At 42.7% G+C, this 21,390-nt stretch overlaps 1 protein-coding gene across 1 annotated transcript in view; it reads right to left on the bottom strand.

The window, feature by feature from the left end:
* PWP2 (periodic tryptophan protein 2) overlaps positions 1 to 20,573 on the bottom strand; it is a 55,491-nt gene extending 34,918 nt beyond the window's left edge. Inside the window, exon 1 of the mRNA XM_087689971.1 lies at positions 19,043 to 20,573. Coding sequence (XP_087546097.1) covers positions 19,043 to 20,374 — 1,332 coding nt within the window. The 5' untranslated portion in view covers positions 20,375 to 20,573. The remainder of the gene's footprint in view (positions 1 to 19,042) is intronic.
* Between the last annotated feature and the right edge of the window lie 817 nt (positions 20,574 to 21,390).

The raw sequence follows: 21,390 nt of genomic DNA, 5'->3' as shown, positions 1-21,390 counted from the left end.
ATTACAAAAGGAAAATACGGACCAAACACAACCAAAAATAGCCCAAATCCCGTTGCCTAGCCCTGCACAGAAGCAAAAAGGCAAAATGCAGATGCTGATGGCAAACTACAAAAAATTTGAGAAAATAGCAATAGAACGGGCCAAAAAGTAGCAAAGGATGGTCGTCCAAGCTGTAAATCAATCGCAGCAGTTAAAAACAGGTCTTAACAGCAAACAAAAAGTCAATAATCAAACTTAAAACAATGTAAAACAATGATAGGAACAATGATCTTGCAATTTGATAACATGTCAGCAGTGGATGCAATGATGGAAGCATAGAAAACTACTATAATACATTGTTGAACACAAGAGACAAAGGAAAGAGGAAGAGAAACACTGCAAAAGAAAAGAATACTACACAAAGAACTCAAAATCAAAGAGATGCTCAAGAAACAAAATCCGTATATCAAGATATAAGACAATACAAAACCAATGTGAGTCACTGGTTGTGAAGGCACAAGCACTTGCTTCTCTCCCTCCACCAGAACCTGTCAAATTGATGAATGATAGATGATACATGATGATAATGATAGTGGAGGAGGAGCCTAAATAAATAGGCAAAAATAATGCCATAAATGATGTCATGTCGACCAGCATTTAATGTTGACAGGCCAACATAAAATGCTAAAATAGCCATCATAACATGCCAAATAAAATGCCTAAATAAGCTAGGAAATATCCTGGTGCCCTAGCCCACTAGATCACATGTAGAAACTCAACCATGAATTGACATATCTACTAACAAGTTATGCCTTCACATTCGTCAAGCCTTCACATTCTTGACTAGCATAGGAGCCATCTCCCAAGGTTGAGTTTCAAGCATACCTACGACACTTGGTTAGCATTGGAGCCATCTCCTAAGATCGAGTATGAGCCCATCTCAACTGCCTTGGTGGCTAGCTTTTCCCTGCTCTTCGAGTTGGGGAGGGTCAAGTTTTCCTTCTTCATCCATTCATTCTATTTGCATGGTGGATTGCCCTCTTGGCACTTCCCAACTATCATGGAACCCTCTCCAAAGGTTGCCCTTTGAGCTTGTCTATGGCACTTGATCAACATCAGAGCCCTCACCCGAGATCGAGTATAGGCATATTCCGCCTACCCATATGGCTGACTCTCCTTTGGCCATTCCAACTAAAGGGAGTCAAGTCTACGATCTACCTTCAGCTTCATCATCCAACGCATCATGGTTCTCCACACCATACGAATACCAACATCAAGTTCCGCTTCCTCCTTCGCCATTGATATCCATGATTGAGAGGCAATTCTTACCCTTTCTTGGTATTCTACAAGTTTCGACATTGGCCTCACTTTCCTATTGTACCTCCCCTTTGCATTGCATGATTATCATCATCTTTGTAAAAAGATGCTTGGGCAAGCAAACAATTTTTCCACAAGAGACAATGTGTCCAAGTGGCACCTACTATATGCGCATTCTCATCATATAGCATTACTCTATGCATCTCATTGTACAAAGCACCCATGAGCGAATCCCAAGCTATTTATACCAATGGTTCTTCTACCACCTTAGCACCACACCTTCCATACTTATTCACCTTGTCCCTCGTCATCACATCCTTGAGTGGTCGAGATAGCTTGTTTATTTTGTGATGTGTTGAACTCTAACCATCCCTTTTAATTCTCCCCACAAGTCACAAGCTACAAATGATATCTTCTCATCAAAAAACCCAAAAAAAAGTTCAATGTGGTTTCATCTACCTTTATAGGTCTTGGTAGGATACTAGGCAACCGACGAGCACCCATTGTCCAATGCCTTCACCTCTCTAGGGTGATCACTTGGGCTTCCTATCATAAGGATGTGAAATTTTGAGATGCTTTAATCTTGCTAATAACATTTAATTAAGTTATTAATCAAATGTCCAAGGTTATTTAGTACATGTGATACACATGGCAGTTATTTCATGGTAACACGCCAAGAACCCTAAGGATGCAATGAATGTAAAAGGCAAAAGTTTTGATAAGTCGTGCCAGTTGGGGTTTACAAGTCAGTTGGTGCTAGTTTTGACCTTGGGACAATTATTTGGCCAAAAAGTGTTTGTGGTGACACTAGGGACTAGCATTAATTAATTAATTAATTAATGTCAACCTAAGGGTCAACAAAGGTTGGGGACCACTCCAAGTTGCAAATGGTCTGGCCAATTTAATTATCGATAAGCACATTCAATTTTGGGCAAGGTCAAAAGGGTTAAAACTAATTTTCAAGATTATTTAATTCTGAAAAGTAATTAAATGGTTGGATAATATTGAAAAATGGGTTTAGAATACTGTCACTTGGCAAAAATATCCATGCAAACTAAGAAAATGTTTCTAGCAGCTAAGTCTCAACCATTCAAATAGTTTACAACTTGGGTGAAAGAGAGCGAGCGAGAGAGAGAGAGAGAGAGAGAGAGAGAGAGAGAGAGAGAGTTGTTGGTCCATTTTCTAATCAAAGAACAACAATTTGTTGCAAAAGACAACCGTCTGGGAGCCTCAACAGGCAGAGGACAGCAAGGAGTCGCCTCGCACGAGCTGGCAACAGCATTGCTGATTAGGTGACAGCATTTTGGAGGTGTTTGGCAATAGGTGACAGCATTATATGCAGGTTGAGTAGACAACAGACAAAATTTTGGGTTTTTCTCAGGAAGAAAATCAGCTTTCTCTCTCATCTTGGCTTTCTCCCACCTTCTCCAACCCATTCTCAGGAGATCTTAGCCAAATTTGGTGGACGGCAGAGAGATCTCTGTTGTAAACCCTAAATTTATGCAGAAATTAGGGTTTGACAGCCACCTCTGAACCCATGCCAATTAATGAAGACATCGTACACTGAATTCAGCACCTGAAATTTGTGTAATTGTCAAGGAATTCAAATGCCAGCCCATTCATTGTAATTTGGGGTAGCATTTGGCCAGTTGGTGGTTCCATTTGTGCAAGTCCATGGTGAAAAATCAAGGGGCAACTGGCAAAAATCAATTGTTGATTGTTGCTACAGCAAAGACACTTTTTGGAGCAGCAAAGGAGATTGTGAATCTCTGCTTGTACTCATTCCATTAGCAATCAAGTTTAAAAAATACCGAAAGGGGCGCTAGTTTTGGGGCCAATACAATGTCCAGTGTCGGGAATTATTAAGGCAATTTGTGCATTTCAAGTCATATTCATTTGTTGATTATTATAGTTAAGAGCTCAATCAGCGAATTACCGCCCTTTCCAAGAAGGAAGGCTGGTTTCACTTCCGAGGCTAAAGTTAATTAACCTTTTGTAGCTTAACATCCCCCCCCCCCCCCCTTCAACCCAAAAACTTGTAGCTTAACACCCCCCCCCCCCCCCCTCCTCAACCCAAAGGTTGGTTTCAATTCCGAGGCTAAAGTTCATTAACCTTTTGTAGCTTAACACCCCCCCCCCCCTCAACCCAAAAACTTGAGCCATGAGAAACCACAAAGCATAGCTCATCCAAGAGGTCTCACCCCAAAGTAACCAAGGCATCGGACAAAGGGTGCACATCAACTGCCCAATAGCTTACTAAGACCACAAAGGCGATAAGAAAGTCCTCTGGTTTATTTTGAAAGGTCCCACCCCAAAGCAACCAAGGCATCGATCAATGGGTGGGTGCACCTCGATTGCCCAAGAACCTACCAAGCCTATGGAGGCAATGTTTATGGTCCCTCAAGAGCTTATTATTTTCTTTCAATATCTTATTCCCAAATGTTCTTTGGTGACTAACTTGAAAAAGGGATGGTTAGCTCATATGCCTATCAACAAGAAATCTACTATCACAAGAACATTGCTTTAATCTTGTTGATAACATTTGATTAAGTTATTAATCAAATGTGCAAGGTTTTTTTAAGCACGTGTTGCACATGGCAGTTATTTCATGGTAATAGGCCAAGGACTCTGAGGATTCAATGGGTATCAAAGGCAAAAGTTGTGATAAGTTATGCCAACTGGGCTTTGGGGGTTAGTTAGTGTCAGTTTTGAACCTAGGACAATTATTTGGCCAATAAGTGTTGGTGGTGACACTACAAATAGGCATTAATTAATTAATTAATATCAATTTAAGGGTCAAGAGAGATTGGTCCCAGAGAGATTGGGGACCACTCCAAGTTGCAAATGGCTAGACATATTCAATTTTGGGCAAGGTCAAAAGGGCTGAAATTAATTTCAAGATAATTTAATTCTACAAATTAATTAAATCGTTGGATAGTGCTAAAAAATGGATTTAGAAGGCTGCCACTTGGCCAAAATGCCCATGCAAACTGAGAAAATGTTTTTGAGGGCTAGGTCTCAGCCATTTAGTCAATTTACAGCTTGGGAGAGAGAGAACCATTGGTTCATTTTTTTTATCAAAAAGCAACAATTTGTTGCAAAAGACATCCATCTAGGGGCCTCAACGGGCAGGGGACAACAAGGAGTCACCTTCCAAGGACTGGCAATAGCATTGTTGATCAAGTGACAACATTTTGGAAGTGACTCGCGGAAGATAACTGCATTAAATGTAGATTGGAGCAGGCAGCAGGCAGAATTTAGGGTTTTCTCGCAAAGGAAATTTAGATTTCTCTCTCGTCTTGGCCTTTTCTCACCTTCTCCAACCCATTCTTAGGAGATCTCAGTATTTCTCAATCATTTTGAGCAAATATCAATGAAATTTGGTGAATAGCACAAAGATCTCTGCTCTAAACCCTAAATTTCTGCAAAAAGTAAGGTTTAGCAGCACCTTGGGACTGGTGCCAATAGTAGAAGGTATCATAGTACACTGAAATTAGCACCTGAGATTTATGAAATTGATAGGGATTTCACACGCCAGACCATCCATTGTGAATTGGGTCAACATTTGGCCAGTTGGTGGTTCCATTTGTGCAAGTCCTAGGTGAAAAATCAAGGGGCAATCCCAAATTGATTGCTGATTGTTGCTACAACAAAGAGTCTTTTTGGAACAGCAAAGGAGATTGTGAATCTCAACTTATACTCATTCCATTAGCAATCAAGTTAAAGAAATACCGAAAGCGGTGCCAGTTTTGGGACCAACAAGGTGTCCAATGTCCAAGATTATTAAGATAGCTAGTGCATTTCAAATTATATTCTTTTGCTAACTGTTGTAATTAAGTGCTTAATAAAGAAATTACCACCCTTTCCAAGAAGGAAGGTTAGTTATATGGTTCCATTGCGGGGATTTGTCTATCACAAGGACGTGAAATTTTGAGATGCTTTAATCTTGCTGATAACATTTAATTAAGTTATTAATCAGATATGCAAGGTTTTTTAAGCATGTGATGCACATGGTAGTTATTTCACGATAACAAGCCAAGGATCCCAAGGATGCAGTGGGTGTCAAAGGCAAAAGTTGTGATAAGTTATGCCAACCTAGCTTTTAGAGGTCAGTTGGTATCAATTTTAACCCTAGGACAATTATTTGGCCAATAAGTATTGATGGTGATACTAGGGACTGACATTAATTAATGTCAATGTAAGGGTCAACAGAGATTGGGTACCACTCCAAGTTGCAAATGGCCTAGCCAATTTAATTATGGATGGGCACATTTAATTTTGAGCAAGGTCAAAAGGACTGAAATTAATTTTCAAGATTATTTACTTTTGTAAATGGTTGGAAAATGGGTTTAGAAGGCTATTGCTTGGCAAAAATGCCCATGCAAACTAAGAAAGCGCTTTTGGGGGTCGGGTCTCAGTCACTTAGTCAATTTATAGCTTGAGAGAGGGAGAGGGAGAGAGAGAGGTGATGGTCCATTTTCTGATCAGAGAAAAGCAATTTGCTGCAGAAGACAACCATCTAGGGGCCTCAACAAGCAAGGGATAACAAGGAGTCGCCTTCCAGGGACTAGCAACAGCATTGCTGATCAGTGACAACATTTTGGAGGTGCCTGGCAAATTGCATTAGATACAGGTTGGAGCAAGTAGAGAAAAATTTTAGGGTTTTCTCGTGAAGAAAATCACATTTCTCTCTCATCTTGGCTTTTTCTCACATTCTTCAACCCATTCTTAGAAGATCAACATTTCTCAACTATTTTGAAGTAGATCTCAGTGAAATTTGGTGGACAACAGAGAGATATTTGCTGTAAGACCTCCTAAATTTCTGCAAAAATTAGGGTTTACCAGCCACCTTGGGACCCATGCCAACAAGAGAAGGCATCATATACTGAAATCAGCATATGAAATTCATGGAATTGACAACTATTTCACATGCCAAGCCATCCATTGTCATTTTGACCAATTGGTGGTTCCATTTGTGCAAGTCCTAGGTAAAAAATCAAGGGGCTATTAACCTGAATTGATTGATGATTGTTGCTACAACAAAGAGGCTTTTAAGAACAGCAAAGGACATTATGAATCTCAACTTGTACTCATTCCATTAGCAATTAAGTTAAAGAAATACCAAAAGGAGTGCCAGTGGGGGCCAACAAGGTGTCCAATGTCTGAGATTATTAAGATAATTTGTGTATTTCAAGTTATATTCATTTGTTGATTGTCGTAATTAAGTACTTAATCAAGAAATTACCAACCTTTCTGAGAAGGAAGGTTAGTTGCATCTACCTGACCACCCACAAGGTTATCGATGATGAAGTAAATGATGTGTAGAGATATGTAGGGAACCAAGGTAAGGATGTGACAACTCTATAGGTGGAGATTGCTCAAGGTTCAATGTGAGCAGGGTGCTCATGGGTGCTCTACACAATAAGATACACAGAATGAAGCTACACAATGCAAATGAGATTGGTCATTTAGCAAGGTTCCACTTGGACAGTGTTCTTCACAAGAAAATTGTTCACTCGCCCTAGCACCCTTTTGCAAAGATGATAATGATCATACAAATGTAAAGGGTAGTTACAACAAAAGAAAGGGATTCCGATGTCGAAAACAAGAAGAGAATGTCAAAACTTAAAGACATGAAACGAAGGTTATAAAGATATGCTAGGATATGCATTGAGAAAACACACAATGTACAAACACAACTAAAATACAATAACTCGGACAATAGTGCAAAAACACAAAACGCAAATGCAAAACACAAAAATACAAACACAAACAGAGAAGAAACAGAATTCTATGTGAATGAATCAATGTTGTAAATGGTGGAAAGAGTGTACAAGATGCTCAAAGGCTGAGCAATGAGAGTAATCGTAGATTGACGTCCACCAGAGATGGATCCCAAATGCTATAACCAACAACTAGAGCTGAAATAATGTTGAGAAGGAAGGGCAACAAAATGGTAACCAAAACCAAACAGTCTAGAGGCTGGATTTGGCTAAGGCAGCGATGTGCCACCCAAAAAGTGCTGGAAACTGATCACTCGGGCTAAGAGCGGCTAGGTGACAACTAGGGAATATGAGTCAGATGTTGTACAAGCTTGCATTAAGCAAAATGCCAGCTATTTGATCTTCACCAGAAAGATAATCCATAGGAGTGGCCAACAAGAGTTGAAAACAAAGCCATCTAGGGCAAAAGAAGTAGTTACCAACAAATAACAGTCGCCAACAATAGTGGATAGGCACTAAGGGACTATCATAGGGACATGAAATTTTGAGGTTTTGCTTATGCTTAGCTTGGCATTTTATTAAGTTAATAATCAAATGTGCAAATGTGAAGTTCACATGTGATGTGTTGGCAAGTTATTTCACAATGACAAACCAAGGATCCTAAGAAGTCAATGAGTGCCACAGGCAAAAGTTGTATTAAGTTGTAGTGACAAGAACTAGGTGGCACCTGAGTCAAATGATAGTCTAGATCAATTTATTCGTCAATAATGCTAGTGGTAACATTAGGAACTAGGCATTAATTAATCAATTATTGTCAAGTCATGGGCTAATAAATGCTCTAGTATGCTTAGGTGATAAATCGGCCTAGCCGATTTAATTGTTGGTTGGTCTAATTAATTTTCTAGGGAAGAATTAATTATAAAATTAATTTTTCAATTAATATTTTGAAAATTAATTTAAAAGTCTGAAAATTGCTGAAAATTGATTGAGAAAGGCTGCCAATTGTAAAATTTTCCCATGCAAAGGGTAAAAAGGCTAAATTGGGATTAAAGGTGTCATGAGTATGTGAAATTTTATTGCTTTGCTTAGCATTTGATTAAAAGTTAATCAAATATGCAAATGTGACTTGCACATGTGAGATGCAAGTTAATTATGTCACAGTGTGGAACCTAGGATCCCAAGATATCAATTGATACCAAAGGCAAAAGTTATAATATGTTATGTCTAACAAGTACTATATGATATCTAGTGTCTAACAAGTACTATACGATATCTAGTGTCAAATTTTGGCCTAAACCAATTTATTGGCCACTAATGTTAGTGGTGACATTAAAGACTAAGCATTAATTAATTAAAAATACCGGTCTAAGGACTCATAACTACTCAGGGATACTTGATAATCAAATTGACCTAGCCAATTTGATTATCAACTGATGAAATTAATTTTTTGAGCGCTAAAATAATTATTAAATTAATTTTTAATATTAATATTATAAATTAATTTAATAAGCTAGATAATCTTGAAAAATGGGATTAGAAGGCTGCCACTTGGCTAAACTCACCCATGCAAGTGAAAAAAACGATTTTAGGGGCTCGTGGAAGTCTATTCCAACCATTATGAGAGAGAAGAAAGTTGTTAGAGAGCAAGGAGAGGCTACTGATGTGATTTATAACCACCAAGGATCAGCCCTACAACATGTGACAGCAATTTGGAGCCCTCTAAGAGCAGGTGTCAACAGCTCAAGGTCCTTTGGTGCAGATGACAGCATACAAGAGAGGGTAGTAGTCTTTCTAGTTGTCCTAAGCTACACGTAGGTAATAGCTTTAACGGCTGTTTGTGCAGGGCAACAATAGATTTTCAACGTCTCTCTCGATGAAACTCTAAAATTTCTCTCTCTATAACATTCTCTCTCATTCCCCAACCATCTTTCAAGTTATCTCAGCATTTTCCAGCAATTTGAACCATCAAAGAAAGTGATTTCAATCAATCTCTGCCATAAACCCTAAATTTCTATAGAAAATAAGATTTAGTAGCCATCTCAAGACTCATGCCAATATCGTAAGGCATTGTACACTAAAATCAGCACCTGCAACTTGTATTGTCAAGAGATCAAATGCCCAAATTTGGGACAGCATTTGGCCAATTGGGGTCCAATTAGAGCAAATCTTGAGTGAAAATCAAGGGGCGAATTGCCCAATTTATTTGTTGATTGTTGGATCAGCAAGGGGCTTTTGAATCAGCCAAGGAGATCATGGAATCTCGGCTTATGATACATCCATTGGCAATTGAAGTTAAAGAAATACCGAAAGGGACGACAATTTTAGGGCCAACAGGGTGTCTACTGTCCAAGATTATTACAGTAAATTGTGCATTTCAATTTATGTTTATTTGCCTATTGCTGTAATTAAGTGCTTGATTTGGGAATTACCACCCTTTCTGAGTAGGAAGGTTGGTTCCAAAAGGAGAGAGGAGAGGCTGATTTTGAATCATGAGCTACTAGTAGGAGAGTTTTGGCTATTGACAATTACTGATTTGGGGTCAAAACCTGCAAGAGATCACCATTTTAGAGCTGGTGACTGCATATTGCAGCCATTGGAGCCCAGGTGACAAGTGCTCCCGATTGGATTGATTTGCTGACCAACAAGTAATTACAACAAGGCAACATTGAATCTCAGCCAATTTTGGCCATGAAAATCTGAATTCTTTCTCTCTACAACATTCTTTTTTTTTCCGTAAAAGGTAATTGTATTAATTACGAAAAAAAGTACAAGATTACATGAGTACAAGAGACACGAGGGCCCTAGGCCAACGTGTGGGAAATCCCCGGACTAGTATACTAAAAAGGTTACACCAATCATGGCAAGGACCCAGAGGCAATTGCCAAATGCCAGGAATGCAAATCCTCCCGAGGGAGCAAGTCAGAGTGCCTGATGGGATCTAGCTGCCAATGCAAGAGCCCTTTAAGCCTTGCAATATGTCGCGGTACATTAGAGGCTGAATCAAAGAGAAAAGAATTTCGGGTGGTCCAAATGTGCCAGCATCCCCAGTATCTGAAAAAGTGAAATAAGATCTTCACATGTAACGGTGGCGGTGTGGGATACTCTGGGCGCACAAAAACCCAATCAAAAGGAGTCAGTGAGGACCCCACCACTGCGCGCCAGATTTGCGACAAGAGTGACCAGATATTCTTGGCGAGCGGGCAAGAAAGAAAACGATGTCAGGCCGATTCCGCCGTAGTGGTGCAGAAGAAACAATTGCCATTCGAGATTCGACGCTTGGAAAGGGCCGAGGCAAGAGGAAGACCACCAATCATTACCCGCCACAGAAAGACCTTGCATTTGAAAGGTGCCTTATTCTGCCATCCCTCCATCAGTGTTGCCTGCCACCATGACAGTGATTTCCGCAGGCCCCAAACAGTATTAGCTTTCACACCCAGCCATTGGTGATCTTTAATGAGAAGATGATACACCTGATTAGTAGAGGCCTTTTCCAGACTCAACCGGCCTGCAAGGTCCCAGTCCTGCCAAGGGCGATCCATAGCCAGGGCAGGAAAGGGTTGCCTGCCCTGAAGTTCCGACGAAAGCTTCTCCCATAAATCACGGTATCCGCGCGGGATCCTAAAAAGTCTCCTAGTAGTCCGAAACGATGCGAGGACATTGCGAGTAGCAAGGGTAGCATCCGCAATCGAAGTGACACCCAAACAGGCCATGCGGTTAAATCTTGGTCTGAGCTGATGTTTATCTTCCCATGAAAGTAATCTGGATACTGCCAACAATTCCACCTGAAAAGAATTAGTCTGCAAGCGGTCCCCTACAGGATGCCAACGGGCCTTTTGGAGCACCACTTTCCAAGAGCCGACCAAGTGCAGTAACAAAGAGGAAGAGGGACTGGAAAATCGAGAGTCAGCATTAAGGACATGCCACCATGAGGCCCGAAGCCGTGTGTTACCCTGGCAGAGCCCGCTGTCCTCAAGAAAATAACGGGCTATGATGGTCCACGGGTGATGATCCACACACATGGCACGAAAAAGAGACCAACAAAGAGCCAGCATATGAGTTTCTGCATCCAAAATAGCTCCACCACCCATGCGCTTAGGGGTACATGCATGTGACCATGAAATCCAGGAAATGCCTGCCTGCAGTGAATCTTTCTTCCATAGCATGAAACGAATGGGATGAGTGAGAGCCTTCAAAGTAGTGGGCGTCCATGGCAGTAATGGCAGGAAATACGTCAGCATTGGTAGCATAATTGTCTGAGCCACTTTGAGGCGGACATGGAATGGCCAGGCTTGCGACTTCCAATACATAAACTTCACGGCCAGTTTTTGTGAAATCCACTCCAGCAGGTCCTTTGGCCGTACATCCACCCCCAATGGGTATCCAAGATGCCTGACAATGGAGCCACGGGAAACCACCTGGCCCTGCCAACCTAATGACTGTAAATCAGGCTCCGTGCAACTAAGAATGGCTGACTTAAAGGCATTGATGCGAAGACCAGAGGCTTGACCAAAGAGCGTCCAAACATCTAATGCCTTGCGAATGTTATCCCTGTCCGCCTGCAAAATCATAAAGGAGTCGTCAGCCAAAGATTGGCTAATGAAGTGCTGCCCCAAAGGAAGAGATAACCCTGCCAGCTGGGCAGAAGCCGCCATGGAGGATAACATTGAAAGGACCGGGTGAGTCGCCAAGGCAAAGAAGAGAGGACTCAAAGGGCAACCCTGTCGAACCGAGCGTGCAAGGACAAATGGCTCTGTAACCCCACCATTAAGCATAACTCTTGAAGAAGCCTCGGTACTAATGGTGTAGATCAATCGGGACATCCGGATACCAAAGCCCATAGCAGACATAAGATCTGCAAGGAAAGACCAGTCCACACAGTCAAACGCCTTTTCCAGGTCCAATTGAATCAAGACCACTTGCTGATTGGAGTGCCGCGCATAGTCAATAGCCATTTGCACATTTAAGATATTATGCAAAATGTTGCGGCCCTTAATGAAACCATATTGGAGAGGGTGCACAATAGCTGGAAGGTGCTTGTGAAGCCGATTTGCCAGCACTTTGGAAAAGATTTTATACATCGCGCCCATCAACGAAATTGGTCTCCAGTGTTGCAGCTTTGACGGCGAAGGGACCTTGGGAATCAGTTTGATAAGGCCTTCTTTCCATGAAGAAGGCATGACCCCTGTTTCCCAAACCTGCTGAAACATGACCACCAATGGCTTTACCAACTGCGCGGCCGAGTGTTCAAAAAATTCATTAGTGAGACCATCCCAACCAGGACTTTTATCCTTAGGCAGGTGCAACAAAACATCCATAACCTCCTCTTCGCAAATATCCGCCTCCAAAGTGGCTTACATATCAAATGGAACCTGCTGGCGAACCAGATGATAGAAGACCGAGCGGGCATGCGTAACCTGGCTAGAAGGCAAGGGAGAAGAACCAAAAAGATCCATAAAATAATTTCTGCACATATTGATAATGGTCTGCGGATCAGTGACCATGCGACCTTCCGAATCCTGCAGTCGAGTCATATTTTCGCGAGCCGGAGAAGCATGCAAGGCGTGAAAGAACTTATAAGACTGGCAGGCACTATCTTGCAATGTGTCAGTCAAGTTATGCAGCTTGGCCTGCTGATAAGATTTCAAGCTAAATACTTGAATAAGATGGGCCAAACGCCGCTCCAGTGACAGCAGAAAATCATCATCTGGGGAGTCCAGGAGCAAGGAACGAACCAAGGCCAATAAGTCCTCTGCTGCATGTCGACGTCGGCGACAAAGAGAGGCATTATGAATCCCATACTGCCGAGCAACCTGCTGCACATTAGAGAGCAGGCGTGCAAACGAAGCCAAGCCCTCAGAGGCGAAGTCCAATAAGAACCTCTCAATCAATTGCTGCATATAACCCTGAAAAATTGGATGCTTCAAATAAGAGGAGTTGAAGCGTAAAGGGAGCTTATCCAGCAACTGCATAAAAGATGCAATAGATTGTGCCCGCATCTCAAGCTAGAGGGGGAAATGATCCGACAACGCATATTGCTGCAAGACCTTCATCTCCAGCATCTTGGGAAGAAAATCATCCCCCCTGCATGATATACATTCTGTCCAACCGCGACCAAGTGGTTGCATATTGTGCGGAATGAAAAGTAAAACCTGAAACAGAAGGGTGAAGCCACGACCAAAGATCTTGCTTAAGTACGTGCAAAGCAAAGGAGTTCCACACCCGGCTTTCCAGCGTATCCATTACCGAATGCCCTGAGGTGGACTGGGAAGAGTCAACACACATATTGAAATCTCCCATCAAAAACCCCCTGCGGCCAAGTGACATGGAGCCCTGCAAAGTCGACCACAGATCCCGTCGGGATGCGGGATCATTCGGAGCATAGAGTCCCAGCAACCATAAAATCTCTCCTTCAAATAAGACTTCGATTACCAGAAAGCGGCCCTGCACATCATTTTTAACAAGAACAGGCTGGTATTTCTCATGGACAATCATCAGCACGCCCGAATAGTGCTTAGCATATGTCCCTGCATAAAACAGACGGAATCCATGACAATCCACAACTTTTCCTGCATCACCGTGAATTTTGTGCTCCACTGCACACAATACATCCCACTGGTTCTCATGCAAGACAGACCACATGGTATGTTGCTTATGGCGAGAGCAAATGCCTCGCACATTCCACGTGGCAATCTTCATATATTTTCAGAAAAGGAAGTCAGGAACGAGGCGCCTGTTGCCTCGATTGCACCTTTTCCGCGAGGGCATCCAGGACACCCTCATCCAGAAAATCAGCCAATACTGCAAACGAATTCGGGCGACCTGCTTTAGAGATAGAAGGGAAATCCACTGCCTTGGGAGTAGGCCGGGGATAACGCCTATCCCAAGGTGTAATCACATTACCTTTTGCATCAAACGCCAGCTTAGCAAGTGGGCCCCTGGGGCCCTCTGAATAGACTTTCCTTGAAGACGGATTACGGGGGGTGGACGGGGCCATAGTACGCGCAGCCTGCTGTGAGGTGACCATGTCTTTCCTGCGCGTGTACGTGCGCACGAAATCCGGGGAAACATTAGGCCCAAGATCTGCCAGGCCTGCGTCCAAATTTTTACCTTTTTTTTGTCTTGCCTCAATTCAGTCAGTGCTAGGGGAATCCAAACCCCGGACCTATTGTTTGCCTTTATCCATGACAGTAGGTGGCTGAAGGGTCTCCTGTGTCGGGGCATCAAGCACCATGTCATCCTTGGGCTGCACAACCTGCGCCTCCTCAAAAGACGGTTGCCGTTCCGGGCATTCGGCCATAAAATGCCCTAATTTACCACATGAAAAGCAGTGTCCGGCAAAATTACCCCATTTCAGGCGAAAATGCAAGGGATGCATGCCAGAACAATTGAGGCGAAGCCACACAGGCCTTTTCCTGGCCGTATCCCATAACATACATAAACGGTTTCGGTTCATAGCCCTGAGGCTTGGGGGAACCAGCACTGTGCCCACAACCGCCATCGCATCCTTCAACAATGGCCAATATACTGCTGGACAATTTTCCACTTCCACCCACACCGGGCATTCTCGTTGAAGCAGATGCTGGAAGTCAGCCATAGGGCGCCATGGTACCACATGGACCAAGCGGCGATCAAAGAATAGTGGCAACCTGGACAGGAGCTCAGCTCGATGCGATTCCGATTTCAACAGCACCTCATAAAAGCCGCGAGGTCCAAGGAAAATCTCCTCAACATACTCCCCTTGCAATAAATGGTGCATCCACTGGCGAATATGTGAGAGCACTGGGAACCTGCCGGTGAAAAAAAGTATAACTGCACGGTCATAAAACACCGAGAAGGACCGGAAGACTGATTTTGGGTCTACCGTGGCTTCCAACACATCATCCGCAGCCGCAGCAGAGAAAGTTTCATTATTATGCTGGACATAATCGCCAAGCAGAGTATTGGCAAAGTCCAGCAAATGCTCCCAGTCATTTTCCTGCGAATCCACAGGTTCAGAGGCAACCTGCGCATAGGAACGGTCCTGAGGACCCATTGGCTCGTCTGAAGTATGCTTGGAGCGTTTGCCTGCAGGCGGTAGTTCAGAACCCGGAGGCGGCTCCTCCGTGCATGGCACCATATCCTCCGGCTCCTCTGTATCGGAATCAGGGCCAAGGGCTGCCACCGTCCGGTCGAGAAAATCCATATCCAGGCCAGCCATACTGCTGTCTTCTCGCTTTCGCTCACTCCCTCACTCTCTCTCTTTCTCTCTCTGTGCAGGTCTCGCAGACCTACAAAATCAAGGAACCACCCGGCTGCAGCAACAGGACAATGAGGCTTCAACGCGGCTGCAACAGGCTTCCACGCTGACGCAGAGCAGCCGACCACAAACGGAGGGCTCTGCACCGGGCAAACGTCAACAGGGCAGGCGAGGCGTCAACGGGTCAGGCCCAGGCCAGGCATCGAGGGGACAGCGTGGAAGGGGGCAAAGGGGCAGGCACAGGCCAGGCGTCGAGGGGGCAGCTTGGAAGGGCGCTGCTCGCTGGCGCAGCACCAGCGACCAGCGGCGGATCTGACGTAGATCAGGGCGACGGCAGGGGGCATGATACACAGGCGGGCGCTGATTAGGGCAACGGCAGAGGGCGCGATACACAGGTGGCAGAAGCACACGAGAAACACCGCGTGGAGGGGCAGGGGCCGACTCCTGGTTGACGCGCTGCCCTAGATGCGCAGAACGAGCAGGGAAAAGCGCCGCAGCAAGAACGTCCCGTCACAGCTAGTTCCGCCATCGCTCCTCGCCATCACGTTTCTCTCTCTCTCTCTCTCTCTCTCTCTCTCTCTCTCTCTCTCTCTCTCTCTCTCTCTCTCTCTCTCTCTCTCTCTCTCTCTCTCTCTCTCTCCTCTACAACATTCTCTCTTATTCTTCAGCCATTTCTCATCTTCCCTCAACAAATTTCAATAATTACAGCCATTGGAGGTGGAGAATTTGAAGATTCTCTGCTTTAAACCCTTACATACATTAGAAATTAGGGTTCAACAACCGCTTTGGGAAGTGTACTCGGAATTTAGGGCCTAGAACTTGCAATTCAACAGCTGAAAATTGGGGAGTTTCAAGGAATTCCAAGAGGTCATCCAACCAACATTGAATTTGGGGCTAAATTTGTCATCCAAGGAGCAAGGTGAAGGCCAATCCCCTATTAGCACAAAGGGGCAAATCACAAACAACGTTACGTCGTCTCCCCATCCCAAGGATCCCCAACCTTCAAGCATCCATAACTTATCATAATCACCATACATGCATAAAATTCTATAATTCTTGAGAAAAAGCACTTGCACACAGTCTAAGACAGCCAGCCCCCAGCATGCAAAAAACCAATATCTTGATACCCAATGACATGAATCGGCCTACTCTACACACTTACAATGTCAATGATTGCTCTCACCAATCCTATCTTCAAGCATCAAAATTGATTGTACCTACCATATATGCATAAAATTTTCCATTTTCTAACAAAATTTAAGCCAAATCAACTTTCTAAATAAGTTATGAAATCCTTCTTAATCAAAATTCCAATTCCAATTTGATTAGGACTAATTTCTACTTGAGTGATTAATCGTAAGTGAGCTGCTCACTAGACTAAACTTAAGTCTCGGGCTTGCTTTACAACTTAAGTAAGTTGCTTACTAGGCGAAACTTTCAAATGATTACTGGGTTGGCCTAAGGTGCAAACTTTCAATTTAATAAACCTTTCATATTATGCCTTGTTTCTTTTACCCTACCTAGCGTCAAATCCTTCACTATGGGTGCAATGGTCACTGTGCCAAGGGCTAGGGATACCAGATTAGAGTTCATCTCAATTAACTCATTAAGTTCATCTCCCATTCTAGTGATTGTTTGATAATTACAACTCATGGATCTCTCTCAAATGAAATAGAAATTTATCAGCATGAATTTTGTAGTGGGACTTTTCAATATTCAATGAGGCTATGACTCTATCTTTGTCATAGTAGATATGCTTACAAAAAGTTTTCCAAGTCTTCCCAATGAAAATAACTTTTGAAGTATCAAACATTGCCAAGCTCTTTATGAAGAAAACCTTCCACCTTCATGGCCTATCTAATTTAGAGAGGACAGTGAGTGACAGGGATACTCTATTCACCTCAAGGTTTTTGTTGATACGGTAGCATGTAATGTCGGCAAAAGCATTAACCAACAAATTTCATTGTTGCCATACTTCTTGGACAAGCAATAAAAAATGATGACAACAATTAAGTCATGGTTGCTAGCTACAACCGTCATGAACATGGTTACAAATAGAGATTGTGAAGATCATGTCTGACAAATTGTGTCTTCAGCAATTACATCTTCTTCTTTATCTAAAGTTATGCCTAGTAGCGAAGCAGCATAGAGTCTTACCAATGGGCCAAAATGCTCATAGAGTTCGAGACTAGTTCATGGCAAATCATGGCTTGCAAAGAAGACTTGTCTTGAGTAGGATAATAAGGCAGCTTCAAGGATTCAAAGTGTGTTGGGCCTGATTGGCTAAGCCTAATAAGCCTGTACCTTGAACAAATCTATATCAACTGTAATACAAGATTTGAGGATCTCTTCCACCTTTTGGATTCTCTCATCTTCCTATTCAATTGTGCATTTAGGGCATGATGTCCTACAGCTACTCTCATACTTTATGGATATTCACTCAAAACATGCTTCAATAACAAATCCATATCGACAATCAGCTAGATGGCCACACACTGTTTGCACCCATATATGACCAAGTGGGCACCCATATAATATGTCAAATAGCATCTTCATGGTATGAGTGTAAATGGTGCAAGCTCGACCAATGGCAAGTGCTCCTTCCACAAACCTAATGATCTTGACATTCTGAGATAAGCAACCACACATAGTAATCATGGCCCAATTCAAGTTCTCTATTTGAGCCAAATCATGCCCCCAAAAGATCTCCTTGGCAATGAGCCAACTTCCACCGAATCCACATTGGACTTGCATGGAATCAGCCTCATCTATTTGTTTAAACTAACCATCATGTTGGAAAGTAACATCACCCTAGAACCTTTCACTCTCAAGAAGGTTGGTCACAAATTCGTCAAAAAGCCTCCCAAGGCAAGTCTAGCATAGGCAACAATTGTAGCTTCCTTATTATTATCGTTCAAATTCCAATTCTCAACTTTCAAGATCTTCATGCCTAACACCCGTTTACCTAGTGCAATACAAATATTGCTTCTATACTAGGGCAAATAAGAAAATAATGTTCAGAAAATGAAGAATTTGCACTTGTTTTGGTTCAAGAACAGCTTATTCCCTGCAAACATTGAAGCACTTCCCATGGATGGATATAATGCTATTCTCAAGACTTACAGCCAAAACAGAGGAATGTCAAGGCAACAACTCAGAATGCAAAATGACAGTCAAGTATTTGCTACTAGTTCCCACAGAAGACAATGATTAACTGAGGCACACAAAATGGCAATGTGCAAAACCACACATCCACTAGAGTTTGTGTGCAAAAGGGCACAACTGGCAGAAGAGCAACCCACATGTAAATGAATGAGGCCAGTTTGACCAGTCCCCTACAATATCTTGAGTTGGTCTCTCCTAGGCCTCACTAGCAAGCCAGCTTTAAATCATTGGTTGAAAAGGGCATCATTGACTTAGCTAAGTTTGATAAGGAATGCATATACTAATCAAGCAATTGCCAGCAACACAAGCTGATTAGTGACATGCAATATCAATCATTAAAAGAAGATGACAGAGATCTGCTTAATTCTTTGATTTTGATTGCATTTCTTTCTTGATAAAGATATTTAGACATTAAAATTGTGTTAAAGGACTCATGTCCATTGTTTTCTAGTATTCTTTTTTTCAAACAATATATCGATAGCCTCATTTCAGGAATGCACTATTATGCCTTCCAGTATATATGATACCTGTCTAAAAGCATGAAAAAGATAGAGATATGCATGACCAGAAAAATACATCATGAACAGGCCTTAATATATAGTGGAAAAGTAGAGAAATAGACCTTTAACTTGTTGTCGTCAGCCCCAGTTGCAATTAACTGTGAATCAGGGGAATATGCAACAGAGTTGACATCAAAATAATGGCCCTGTTGTTTTAGCACATAGCTTTCTGAGCGCCATTCCCAGACCAGCAATTGACCTAGCTTTGCACAGCCAAAGGCTAGCCAATTACCAGTGCCATTAAAGACAGCTGAAGTAAGTCTCTCTCTTGAGATTGACAAGAGATGAATGCAGGTAAAATCGGGCATTTGATAAAGTCCAAAAACTCCAGATGCAAACCCAGCTACCACTAGATCAAGCGATTGATGATAGTCACACGCTGTCAATTTTGCATTCTGCAAAAATAAGTGTTTGCTTTCCAACACCCATTTTACTTTGTCTAATCGTATAACTTGGATGCCCTTCTTAACTTGCAAGTCTGCTCCTTTATTTTGTTCCCGTCCTGCACTGTACTTGGATTTGTCCTCCTGCCTATCTTTGTGATTTTGGCTTGCCTCAGCTAATTTCCGCTGTTTCTTCTGCTTAACTGTTGGTGAGGGATCCACAATGACGGTGAGGTCGCGCTCCTGATTTTCATCATCCTCAGTCACCCAAGCAGCACTGCTTTGCTTCTCAAACACTGCTTGTGGAGTGATTTCAGAGGTCGGAACTGAAATATTTTTCTCATCATTCCCCAATACAGTGAAGTTCCACAAGAGTAATGCGCCATCTTGAGTGATGGTATATGCCCCCACAACTTTTGCCTCCTGTACCTTGAAATGCACACCTTTGATCGCATCCCTGTGTCCCATCAAAGCTACTGGATTGTAATCTTCAAGATGGTGGATACAAAACAGCCTGGCAATCAAATCCTTACATCCAGCAATAACCCATTGACTATCAGGGCTCCAGTCTATGCAAGTGACTGTGTCGTGGCAGCCTGCAAACGTACGGACGAGCTGAAAAGGTGCAAACTCCTTCCGAAAGCCAGGCACGCGCCATATTTGCACAAGCTTGCCAACACCAGCCGCAATCAGGGAGCCATCAGGACTGAACTTGAGGGCCGAGACAGGTGCTTTGAAGGAGAAATGGTGCAGGACGATGCGGCGGTGCAGGTTGATGAGCAGGGACCGGCCGTCCTCGTCAGTGGAGAGCATGAGGGTGCCATTGGGGGAGACGGCGATCTGGGAGACGTTCTTCGAGTTCTCGCATGGCAGTGTGATGGTCTCGGACTTGGAGAGGTCGGTGATCGAGACTCTGTTGCCCACAGGAGAGAGAAGCTGCGTGTTGCCTGATACGAGGAGGTTGCCACCCCTGTACGGAGCGCCCAGAAGGTTCTGGAACTTGAAGTTCATGATGGGGGCAGCTCCGTCGTCTCTGTTGGCAAGAAGAAGCTCCTGAGTTGCTGAGAATATGCTCTGTTACGATGTAATCCTCTGTGCTCCGAGGTGACCTTAAACCCTAAATAAACCCTGCATTGCCAAACAGCTACGTAGTCCAACTGCAAACCCAATTTTCTGAGGGGCCTATTAAGAGCAAATTACTCTACTCCAATTCACTCGGGGCCCATTAAGAGCAATTCGACTGAATTAGTCCAAGCAACCCTGAAATTTGAAGTGGTCACCAATCTCTCTCTCTCTCTCTCTTTAACAAAATTTTAGCTTTTTAGGTTAAAAATATAATTTCTCAAACAAATCAAGTTAAAAAAGGGGGTTTTGAAGCCCCCACAATCGTAATGATCACCTAGAATTAGAAATTTTAATACAAATTTAAAGTTTTGGCCATCTAAATTTGCTCTTTTTAAAAGAAAAAGTATACATATATGTAGGCCTCTTGTAAAAAAGCATATAACAATATGTGATAAGTCACCTCTCAAGTTGAGGATTTTGTCACCAAATCATGACAAATGTTTTATAAGTGGTGTTTGAAAAAAAAAAATCATTAGATGCCATCAAGCAACATTTATAGAGCGGCCAGGTTTTGATTCTGAGGGACGTACTTGTGGATTTCTAGCTCTGCCCCTGTATGGGGTGTTATGATGGTACCAAATAAACTATCAAAAATGGCATTGCAATAGAAAAACTTGAAGATGTTATTTTTGAAGGGGTAATTTTAGGGTTGAGAGCCCAATTCTAGAACAAATAAGCTTTCATGTGGTGGATTCTCCACTTCCATGCAACACAAAGTTATATTAACATTCTCCATCTTCATGAGGATTATTGGGCCTTACTTTTCACATGGTAGATTCTCCACTTCTAACAAAAAACTACATTAACAATCTTCATCTCCATGAGGATTATTAGGCCTTGATTTTGAAGGTCACAAAACCCTTCTCAAGGGATTTTGCCCTTCAAATAAGGGTGTTAAAATT

Source organism: Lygodium microphyllum, chromosome 12, assembly GCF_053477565.2.
Source record: "Lygodium microphyllum isolate KBCC chromosome 12, Lygodium_microphyllum_v1.1.10, whole genome shotgun sequence".
NCBI classification, from domain to species: domain Eukaryota; kingdom Viridiplantae; phylum Streptophyta; class Polypodiopsida; order Schizaeales; family Lygodiaceae; genus Lygodium; species Lygodium microphyllum.
This window is presented reverse-complemented; position numbering and strand designations above follow the sequence as displayed.